The 11335-nt window shown below is 64.6% G+C and overlaps 1 protein-coding gene across 1 annotated transcript; it reads left to right on the plus strand.

The window, feature by feature from the left end:
- Positions 1–153: 153 nt before the first annotated feature.
- On the plus strand, positions 154–10017 carry LOC102188023 (N-acetyl-beta-glucosaminyl-glycoprotein 4-beta-N-acetylgalactosaminyltransferase 1; the record flags this gene model as incomplete). The annotated part of the gene is given in 24 exon segments (XM_018045340.1): positions 154–249; positions 322–417; positions 497–587; positions 663–722; positions 725–762; positions 921–988; positions 1137–1215; positions 2461–2527; positions 2647–2781; positions 2859–2968; positions 3080–3180; positions 3263–3291; positions 3294–3359; positions 3428–3499; positions 3502–4064; positions 4066–4143; positions 4145–4320; positions 7645–7903; positions 7905–7935; positions 8022–8175; positions 8310–8382; positions 8485–8638; positions 8980–9106; positions 9564–10017. Coding segments are annotated over 24 exon segments (2847 nt in total), but the record flags the coding sequence as incomplete, so codon positions are not given.
- Between the last annotated feature and the right edge of the window lie 1318 nt (positions 10018–11335).

Below are 11335 nucleotides of genomic sequence, written 5' to 3' on the forward strand. Positions count from 1 at the left end.
CGGGGCTTCGTGGCTCGATGTGGAGGGCCGCATGGTGGGAACCGGCGCGTGCGGCTGGCTGTGCCCCACGCTGCGTGAGTGTGTGTGTGTGTGTGACTTCTTCCTGCCCTTACACGTCTCAGCTGTGACCTTGGTGCCCTTTCTCTCCCGCAGGCTGAAGGTCGGGACCTAGGTGTGCTGTTTCCGGGGGGGGCTGGAAGACCCCTGGTGCTCAACCTCACCCGTCAAGTGCCGGCGTGGCGAGAGGAGGTGAGGTCCGCTGGGGCTCGGGCGGGGAGGGCGGGGGCTGCTGGGCGGCTGGTAAGCCCCGCTCCTCCGCAGTACAAGGGGCAGGCGAATCTGCACGTGTTTGAGGACTGGTGCGGGGGCGCGGTGGGCCAGCTCCGGAGGAACCTGCACTTCCCGCTCTTCCCTCACGTGAGTGCTGGGGGGCGGCGGTCCCCGGGTGGGCGGGCGTGGGCAGGCACCTTGATGTCAGCAGCCGCTGTCCCCCCAGACTCGCACCACCGTGAAGAAGCTGGCTGTGTCCCCCAAGTGGAAGAACTACGGCCTCCGCCTGTTCGGCTTCATCCACCCGGCGAGAGATGGTGCGGGGGTGGGGGCATGGGGGGAGTGTGGTGAGCGGCGCCCCGCCCGCCCCTGAGCCCTGTCTTATGGCCTAGGCGACGTCCAGTTCTCTGTGGCTTCGGATGACAACTCTGAGTTCTGGCTGAGCCCAAACGAGAGCCAGCGGGTGCCCAGCTGGTGGCCTTTGTGGGCAAGGTATCCCCACCCACCTCCTCGTCCACACCCCTTCTGTCTTTACGGGCCTCCTGTGGCCTCAGTCACCTGTCCCCTTCAACTTCTCAGGAAGGGGCACTGGGCGGGGCTGGTGCCCCAAGGAGAGGGTGAGCCCCCTGCCCTTTTCTGTTGCCCTCCAGACGGGCTCAGAGTGGACAGCGCCTGGAGAGTTCACCAAGTTCAGTTCCCAGGTGTCCAAGCCCAGACGGTGAGTGACTGGGAGCAGGTGTGTGTCTGTGTGTGAGGACGGGGTGACGCGTGCACGCGTGAAACTGCTGCTGCTGGCCCTGGGACTTGCCGTTTCTCGGGGGCTCCTGGGGTGCAGCAAGCCGGCCCCTGACTCCTCCTGTCCTCAGGCTCATGGCCTCTCGGAGGTACTACTTTGAGCTGCTCCACAAGCAAGATGACCGCGGCTCGGACCACGTGGAAGTGGGCGTGAGTGCAGCTGCCCCCCTCGGGGGCTTCTGGAGACCCCCCTGCCCTGCCCTCTTCCCGGCCGCTCCCCCAGAACAGCAGCGTGGACACTGCCCCCCACCTCCCCAGGACTTCCCATCTGGCTGACAAAGCAGCTGCTCAGGGACGGGACTTGCGCTCCACTGTGCCTGCTCAGCAGCTTCATGGAGAAAGTGGCCCTGAGCAGATTCTTACGAGAGACATTCACAGGGAGGCCCATGGGGGAGAGAATCCGGGGTGCAAGGATGAATTCCTGGTCTCAAGAACAGTCTTCTGGAACTCCAAGCAGTCTGGTGGCCAGATCAGGCAGGGCTTCCTCCTGAGAATGAGGCAATGGATGTGCATGTCAGGGGAAACCCTCTAGCCACTGCCTGTTGGGAAGGATTTTCACAGGTGACCATCGGTCCCTGAACCCGCAGGTCCTGTGGGGGCAGGGGGTGATGCCAGTGATTGAGCCCGAGTTTAGCTGGATGTGGGGTGGTCACCAGGGAGGGCTGGGATGTTGCAGGCATCTGGTTTGTGTGTGGAGGGCATCACCCCAGCTCAGCTTGGCAGAAGGTCTAGACTGGAGGTGCAGATTTCAGGTCATCTTGTGGAAGCTGAGGGGGCGACTAAGGGTCCAGGATGAGCTGGGAAGGGAGGAGGGCCTGGGACAGCCCCCAGGAACCCAGCGTGAGAGGGGTGGGGAGAGAGCCTGCAAGGGAGACTGAGAAGCACAAAAGCAGGAGAGGTGGGGATGAGGAGGCCCGCCAGGGAGCTGGGGGCCACTGGGGCTCGCCCTTGGAAGGCCAGCTCTGACCTCCAGAAGGGCAGTGGCCGTGCAGGAGAGGTGGGGTGGGGAGCCCGCCAGGGAGCTGGGGGCCACTGGGGCTCGCCCATGGAAGGCCAGCTCTGACCTCCAGAAGGGCAGTGGCTGTAGAATCACGAGCAGGTGGGGGCGGAGGTCATAACCAGAAGGTCAAGAAGCGCCCAGGATGTCAGGAAAGGCCTGAAGGGAACAGAGGAGGTTCTCACCTTCCAGCGACCCCAACCTTCTCGGCCTCTGCACCTTCCCTGCCGTGCCTTGTTAGGACTCCTCTCCTGTCCACCCGCCCAGCTTTCTGCATCCGTAAAGGCGTTGCCCTGCTAGCTCCCCGTCCCCATGCTAGGAAGATCCACTCCTCCCTGACCCAGGGTGTCCCCCCGCACCCCCTTCCTTTGGCCCTGACCACCCTCTCCAACCCCCAGTGGCGAGCGTTCCTGCCGGGTCTGAAGTTCGAGGTCATCGGCTCTGCTCACATCTCCCTCTACACAGGTCGGGAGCCAGTGCGTCTGGGGAAGGGGGCGGTGCCTAAGGGGGTCTCCGGGGTGGCTGGATGTGGGTGAGGAGGGCTCTGTGAACTCCTTGGGGACCTCACACATCCTCTGCCCTAGACGAGTCAGCCCTGAAGATGGACCACGTGGCTCACGTGCCCCAGTCTCCTGCCAGTCACGTGGGGGGGCGGCCACGGCAGGAGGAGTCCAGAGCTGACATGCTGCGGCCGGATCCCCGAGATGCCTTCTTTCTCAGTGAGCAGGGTTCGCGCACAGGGTGGAGGGGGTGTCGAGGCGAGGGTCCGGGCCACAGTGTGGCCTCCCTTTCACAGCGCCTCGGGTGGAGCCCTCGGATCTGGAGAGTGTGCTGGAGCCCTGCGCCTACGCCCCCACCTACGTGGTCAAGGACTTTCCCATCGCAAGATACCAGGGACTGCAATTCGTAAGTGCCCCTCGCCAAGGTCTAACGCGAGACCCAGGCCTCCCTCCCACCAGGGTCCCCGAAGCCGCCTCCAGACCCTCTGGAAGACGGCCCTCCCTCTGCCCACCCCAGGTATACCTGTCCTTCGTTTATCCCAATGACCACACGCGCCTGACTCACATGGAGACGGACAACAAGTGCTTCTACCGGGAGTCACCGCTGTATCTGGAAAGGTGGGCGGCAGGCGGGCGGTGCCCGAGAAGACTGGGCGGGCCTGGGCCGAGCCGGTCGCTGACGCCCCGCCCGCCGCCCCAGGTTTGGCTTCTACAAATACATGAAGATGGACCGGAGGAGGGCGGGGAGGACCGGCAGGAGGCGCAGCGCCGAGCCTTCCTCTTCCTCAACCCCGACGGTGAGTGCCCACAGCCACCCCACCCCCAGCTGGGGGGCCCGGCAGCGGCTCACGCGCGCTTCCCACAGACTTCCTGGACGACGAGGACGACGGAGAGCTGCTCGACGCCGGCCTGGGGCCCACCGAGGCCCCCGAAGGCAGGGCGGCCGCCAGCTCCCGGCCCCCGCAGCCCCCGCCGAGGCCGCGGCCGCCGCCGCCGCGCCGCCGCGCCGCCGCTCCCGCGCGCTGAGCTGGGCGGCCCGCCAGCTCCCGCTCTTCCTGGGCCGCGCCCCGCCCCCGCGGCCCGCCGCCCGGCCCTCCTCCGGGCTGTCCCGGGTGTACGTGACGCGCGTGCGGCCCGGCCCGCGGGCGCCCCCCCGGGCCCCGCCGCTCGGCGCCCGCGGCCCGCCCCGGCCGCCCTTGCCTGGCGTCTTCCTGCGCCCCCGACCCCTGCCCAGGGTGCCACTGCGGGCGCCCCCGCGCCCGCCCCGGGCTCGAGGCCACAGGACGAGCAGCCCCCCGGCCGCAGAGCTGAGAGCCCCGGCCCCGGCGCCGGCCACCGCGGAGGGCCGGGCGCGCGCGCCGGCACTCGCGGCCCCCACGGCGGACTCCAACTCTTCCTCTGAAGCGCAGCCCGTGACCTCCTTCCTGAGCTTGTCCCAGGTGTCCAGGCCACAGCTGCCTGGGGAGGGCGAGGAGGACGAGGAGGAGGAAGGGGACGATGGCGAGGAAGGCGCGCCCCGGCGACGAGAACGCGTCGGAGGACAGCGAGGAGGCGGCAGGCCTGGGGCGCGGCCGCTGGCGCGGAGGACGCCATCGACTGGCAGCGCACGTTCAGCGTCGGCCACGTGGACTTCGAGCTGCTGCGCTCGGACTGGAACGATCTGCGCTGCAACGTGTCCGGGAACCTGCAGCTGCCCGAGGCCGAGGCCGTGGACGTGGTGGCTCAGTACATGGAGAGGCTGAACATGCGCCACAGCGGGTACGCGGCGGGGGTGCCGTGGGAGGGGCGGAGCTGGGCCTCGACGGGACCCTCAGCTCTTCCCCGGGGTCTATCAAGGCACTGCTCTGGGAGTGGTACGCACACGCACGCACCCACGCACAACCGTCAGAAAGTGTCTTCTCTCCCTTCTGGGGCCCCTGTCCTGTAGGAGCCTTCCGCCTACCACCCAGGGCTGGTTCCTCTGTCCTGCACCTCCAAACCCCCTGCCTGCCACCTTGGATCTGAGCCACCCAGGTCTCTCCTCGAAATAGACACACACACACACACACACACACACACACACACACACGATCAAGCTAAGAACCCCAGGGTCCCTCCGCCCACCAGCACCATGATCACACACACACACACACACAGACATGATCAAGCTAAGAACCCCAGGGGTCCCTCCCCCCACCAGCACCATGATCACACACACACACACGATCAAGCTAAGAACCCCAGGGTCCCTCCCCCTGCCAGCACCATGATCACACACACACACACACACACACACACACACGATCAAGCTAAGAACCCCAGGGTCCCTCCCCCTGCCAGCACACACACACACACACGATCAAGCTAAGAACCCCAGGGTCCCTCCCCCTGCTGGCACACACACAGACACACACACACACACACACACACACGATCAAGCTAAGAACCCCAGGGTCCCTCCCCCCACCAGCACCATGATCACACACACACACACACACACACACGATCAAGCTAAGAACCCCAGGGTCCCTCCCCCCGCCAGCACCATGATCACACACACGATCAAGCTAAGAACCCCAGGGGTCCCTCCCCCTGCCAGCACACACACACACACACACGATCAAGCTAAGAACCCCAGGGTCCCTCCCCCTGCTGGCACACACACACACACACACACACACACACACGATCAAGCTAAGAACCCCAGGGTCCCTCCCCCCGCCAGCACCATGATCACACACACACGATCAAGCTAAGAACCCCAGGGTCCCTCCCCCTGCCAGCACACACACACACACACACACACACACACACACAGACACGATCAAGCTAAGGACCCCAGGGGTCCCTCCCACTGCCAGCACACACACACACACACACACACACACACACACAGACACGATCAAGCTAAGAACCCCAGGGTCCCTCCCCCTGCCAGCACACACACACACACACACGATCAAGCTAAGAACCCCAGGGTCCCTCCCCCTGCTGGCACACACACACACACACACACACACACACACGATCAAGCTAAGAACCCCAGGGTCCCTCCCCCCGCCAGCACCATGATCACACACACACGATCAAGCTAAGAACCCCAGGGTCCCTCCCCCTGCCAGCACACACACACACACACACACACACACACACACAGACACGATCAAGCTAAGGACCCCAGGGTCCCTCCCACTGCCAGCACACACACACACACACACACACACAATCAAGCTAAGAACCCCAGGGTCCCTCCCCCCGCCAGCACCATGATCACACACACACAGACACACACACACGATCAAGCTAAGAACCCCAGGGTCCCTCCCCCTGCCAGCACACACACACACACACACGATCAAGCTAAGAACCCCAGGGTCCCTCCCCCTGCCGGCACACACACAGACACACACACACACAGGCACACACGATCAAGCTAAGAACCCCAGGATCCCTCCCCCCGCCAGCACCATGATCACACACACACGATCAAGCTAAGAACCCCAGGGTCTCTCCCCCCGCCAGCACCATGATCACACACACACGATCAAGCTAAGAACCCCAGGGTCCCTCACCCCGCCAGCACACACACGGACACACACAGACACACACGATCAAGCTAAGAACCCCAGGGTCCCTCCCCCCGCCAGCACCATGGTGACTGGGGTCTTAGTCCTCAGAGGTGAGCTCAGGGTTCCTGCCCCATTGACCCCTCTGATCGGGTCCCCCAGGCCACAGCAATTGAATGCTGTCTCCACCTCAAGCAGGTATGGGGCTGGGAGAATGGGAGCCCCAGTTTGCCCTGAGGAGTTCAGAACTATGCTCAGCCCTTGAGGAGGGGCAGGACCTGCAGACAGAAGGGACAGGCAAAGGCTGGCCAGGAGGCTGGTGGGCAGAGGGCAGGCCTCGTGGGCATTGAAGGCCGGGTTCAGGGCTCGTTCTTGCCTCTGATACAGAATTTAGATCAGGACTCGTGTTTGGCCCATCTGGATCCTAGTCGGAGGTGTGGCAGCCTTGGAGAGGAGGGGGTGGAAGGCGGAGCCTGTGACCTACAGGCTTGGTTCAGGGCAGCGCTGGCACAGCCTGGACCCTTGGCAGAGGCAGGGGCAGATTGACTCTAGGTGAGAAAGCCAGCGTGCCCTTGGCTCCGAGCCTCCTGAGAGCAGCTCATGATCCCAGGGTATGAGGGCCTCTGTCCAACAGAAAGGTCATGGCTGCAGCCCCATCCTCCGAACAGGACAAGGGCGTGAATGGCCCCAGGAGCAAGAGCACAGACGCAGAGCCTTTGGGGCAGAAACGCCCTGACACCTGGGGAGACCGTGGTGGGGATGGGCATGGGGCGAGGGGAGGAGTCCCAGACCCCTGGAGGCCACACTGGTGGGCTCCCAGGTGAGTGATACCGGCTGTACAGGGGGATCATGTGGCAGGAAGAACAGCAACCTAGTGGAGCCCAGGGCCCTGTCTTCCAGGAGGAGGAGAAACCACTGTGTGTGGGCGGAGTGGAGGTGAGGTGCTCAGGGCCGGGGTGAAGGGGAAGGGCCAGAGGCTTCTTCCCAGGAGAGCAGGGTAGCCCTGAGCTTGTGCCAGGGAGGCAAGAAGGAGGTTTCTCACAGGAGGTATCTAAGACCCTGGAGAGGGCGTGTGGGGAGGATAGGCCCCAGCATCCAGGTGGGGGCACCCGGGATAGAGCTCTCCCCCAAGCGGAAGCTCGAGTGTCTGCGGGACAAGATACTGAGACGAGTCAGACGTTAAGGCATCTGAGTCCCGTCCTGGGGGCAGCGGGTCCCCCTGAAGGTTTCTGAGCGTGTGGCTGTAGGCAGCAGTGGCGGCGGGGAGGAGAGAGGGCCGGCCTGGGCGTGGGGACGCCTCCTTCGCGGGGCGTCGGGGGAGGAGGCGGCCTGAAATGTGCGTCCGCCTTCTGAGACGGCATGCCCCTCCGGCCTTGGCCTTGGGGGGGGGGGGGGGGGGGTGGGATGGGTGGGGACTGGGGCCGCTGCGGGCCACAGGTGCGCGGCAGCGCCCCCAGTCACTCGAGTGGCCGCCTTCCTGCCGCGGCGATGGGAGTCGGGGGCCTCCACTCTGCTGCTGACCCAGCTCCGCCCGCAGGCGGTACGCTCTGCTGCGCATCGTGAACGTGGAGAAGCGCCGGGACTCGGCGCGAGGAAGCCGCTTCCTCCTGGAACTGGAGCTGCAGGAGCGCGGCGGGCGCCGCCTGCGCCTGTCTGAGTACGTCTTCCTGCGCCTGCCCGGGGCCCGTGCCGGCGACACTGAGGAGGACGGCGAGAGCCCCGAGCCCGCCGCAGCCTCCTCCGCGCGCCCCGACGGCCGCCCGGAGCTGTGCCGGCCTCTGCGCCTGGCCTGGCGCCCAGGACGTGACGGTGCACTTCGTAGTGCCGGGTGCGCGGCGCCGCCCAGGGCTGCGGGGCGTGGGGGGCACCGCCGGGCGGGGTGCCGCTGTGCTCAGTGTCCCCGTCCTCCTCCAGTGAAAAACCAGGCGCGCTGGGTGGTGCAGTTCCTGGCGGACATGGCCGCACTGCACGCGCGCACGGGTGACTCGCGCTTCAGCGTCGTCCTGGTGGACTTTGAGAGCGAGGACATGGACGTGGAGCAGGCCCTCCGCGCCGCGCGGCTGCCCAGGTAGCGGCGCCCCCGCTCCTCTCGGGCAGGGTGGGCCGAATCTTTCCTCCTCCCGAGTAGAGGTGGGTTTCCCTGCCTCCACCCCGCCCCAGAGGCCGCGGTATGCGATCCCACTCGCTTGCCCCCTCTCCCAGATACCAATACCTGAGGCGAGCCGGGAACTTTGAGCGCTCTGCGGGGCTGCAAGCTGGAGTGGACGCGGTGGAGGTGCGTGGTCAGGGTGGGGCTGGCCGGAAAAGCCCGCTGAGCTGGGGCGAGCGCGCCCTCCCGGAGCGGAGGGCGAGACTCAGACCTCCCCGCTGTCCCCAGGATGCCAGCAGCATCGTTTTCCTCTGCGACCTGCACATCCACTTCCCCCCCAGTATCCTGGACGGCATCCGCAAGCACTGCGTGGAGGGCAAGCTGGCCTTCGCGCCTGTGGTCATGCGGCTAAGCTGTGGGAGCTCACCAGGGGACCCGCACGGTAATGCCCTGGATGCCCCCCAGGAGGGCCCCGGGGTCCCACCAATGCCAGGGTGAAATCTAGGCTCCCCAGGGGCCTCCCAACCTGCAAGGTAGGCCTGGGGCCCCATCAGGGTTCCCTGTAATGCCCAGGACTCCTTGTGGCATCTAGGAACCCCACCCGTGCCCAGGACCCCAAGTTCCTCACCCCCAAGTAACCCTAGGGTCATGCTTGGCCTCTAGGAACCTCCTCCAGCACCCAAATCATGCCCAGGGTCTGAGGTATGATCAACATGCTGGCGTGACCCCAAGACCCACCAGCCTTTCAGGACCTGGCGTCTGAAGGGCACCCTTCCCCACCAGGTTACTGGGAGGTGAATGGCTTTGGCCTCTTCGGGATCTACAAGTCTGACTTTGACCGTATTGGAGGCATGAACACTGAGGAATTCCGGGACCAGTGGGGAGGCGAGGACTGGGAGCTCCTGGACAGGTGACGCCCCACCCAACACACAGACAGACAGGTCCACGTCCTGCCCTCTGGGTAGGGAGGGCCTGGGGTCCTCACTGCTGACAAGACTCTGCTGTCTCCCTCCTCCTACCCCCAGGATCCATAGGCCTAGAGAGATCCTAGATGCCCCCAACTCCCCCAAACCCCTTCCCAGTCCAGGGTCCTGCACTCAGGGAAGCGCCCAGATCCTATAGGACCTGGTGGTGGCCCTGGGGTACCCCTGGGCCCAGCGGGGTCCTGCAGTAGTGGAAGCCCCCACATCCAGCCCTTGGACCTGGTTCCATTCCATCCCACCCCACTGTTCTGTAGGCTCAAGGGCCGCCCTGACACACATGCCCTCCCCCACCAGGGTCCAGAATAAGGGTAGCCCCATTCGCCCCCGTTCCCGTGTTGACCTCCAGGCTGCGGGGCAGCCCTGACCACCCCTCGCCACCCGCAGGGTCCTGCAGGCAGGGCTAGAGGTGGAACGACTCCGAGTGCGGAACTTCTACCACCACTTCCACTCCAGGCGGGGGATGTGGGGTGCGCGCAGCCGCAAGGCCGCCCGAAAGGAGGCCCCTTGAGGACCAGCGACCCCTTCCAGCCCCACCCGCCGGCCTGTGCTGGCAGCTGGAGGCCGGGCTCAGAGCCTGGACCCTGGGGGCCCAGCGGGCTCATCCCGGGGCACAGCCACCATCGTGCCTGCCCGCTCGGGCCCCCAGGCCACTGCGCCCCCGGCCCCTCCCAGAGAGGCGGCCTCTGTAGCGGGCGGGGCCCAGGCTCGGCCCCCACGCCCCGTGCGATGATTTCTGTGAAATTTTGCCGTAGCGATGACATTGTTTTCAGGATTTCCAAGAGTTCTGTCTGTCCCATTTTTTATTCAGAATGAAATGAAATATTTTTTTTAGTTCTGACTCGCTCTCTGTGCCTGGTTGTCTTGGGGGGCAGAGGGGCCTGGGCACTGTGCCTGCTCCTGACACCCCTTCCTGACCTGAGCTTTGGACACCACGCTGATCCCACCTTCCTCCACCCTCACGGCTTCCTGCCTCTCCCACACCTTCCTTTTGAGCTTCTGGCCCTGAGGAGAAGGGGCTTTGGGCCTCCTCCCGCCACCCTGTGCGTGGAGCCACCGTCATGTGCCAGGCACAGGGCCTTTCCACCAGCGAACAAATGATATCCAACCGTGTCCTCAGTCTCATTCGTAGTGAAAGCAGCGTTGGATGTGAGTCCCGCCCCACCCTCCTCAAAGATGTGGGAGCACTCAGCACCTGGGGCTGGGCAGGGGGTGTCCTATGACCGGGCTGGGGATATAGTTAGGGCTCAGTCGCCAGGAATGGAGACCCGAGTGCAAACTGCTTTAAGCATAATGAGAGGGTTGCTTGTTTGACTGTTTTCACGTAACCCTCGTTCAGGGTCAGGAGCCCCTGGAGAGTCAGACACACACTGGACGATCGTGTCAACAGCCCGCTCTCCCCGGGCTGCCGGGCACTGGGTGCACCTGCCCATATGAGTCCCTTGTGGCTGCTATAACAAATTGCCAGGAACAAAATGGAATTTCCTGTCTTACAGCTCTGGACATCGGAAGTCCTAAAATCGAGGTTTCCAGCCTTCTCTCTGGAGGCTTTAGGGATGAATCTGCTCCCCTCCTCTCCTGGTTCCTAGAGGGCACCAGGATTCCTTGGTGCGTGGGCTCTCCCTCCGTCCACAGAGCCGTCAGCTTAGCATCTTATCACTCTCCCCTCTGCTACCATCATCATTCCTCCTCCTCTGACCCTCCTGCTTGTGAGGACCCTTACAGTGACAATGGGCCCACGCAGGTGACCCAGGACAACTGCTCCATCTCAAAGAACGTCCTTCACGGATGGACACACTCGATACTGCCACACTGTCAGCTTTCCCCAACGTGATCCGATGCGATCCGAATCGAAGGCCCACCCACCGGGGCTTCCCTGGCGGTCCAGGGGCTAAGAGCCCACCGCGCAGCCTCTCCTGCCGTGGAGGTGCCAGCCAGAGGCTCGGGGGGTTAGGGCGTGGACATCTTCGGGGCTGTCACTGTGTATGTCCTTATTCCGTGGGAAGGCAGTATGTCCGCCCGGAATTCCAAACAATTCTCTCAAGATTTACCTCACCTTGAGGATTTCAGTGAAAGAGGGATCAGGCCCTGGGAAGGCCCCAGGGATGCCCATGGCACTCAGCTCTGTGGCTGCTGACCAGGGCAGCCAGTGGGTGTCT

This window comes from Capra hircus, unplaced genomic scaffold (assembly GCF_001704415.2).
Source record: "Capra hircus breed San Clemente unplaced genomic scaffold, ASM170441v1, whole genome shotgun sequence".
Classification (NCBI taxonomy): Eukaryota; Metazoa; Chordata; class Mammalia; order Artiodactyla; family Bovidae; genus Capra; species Capra hircus.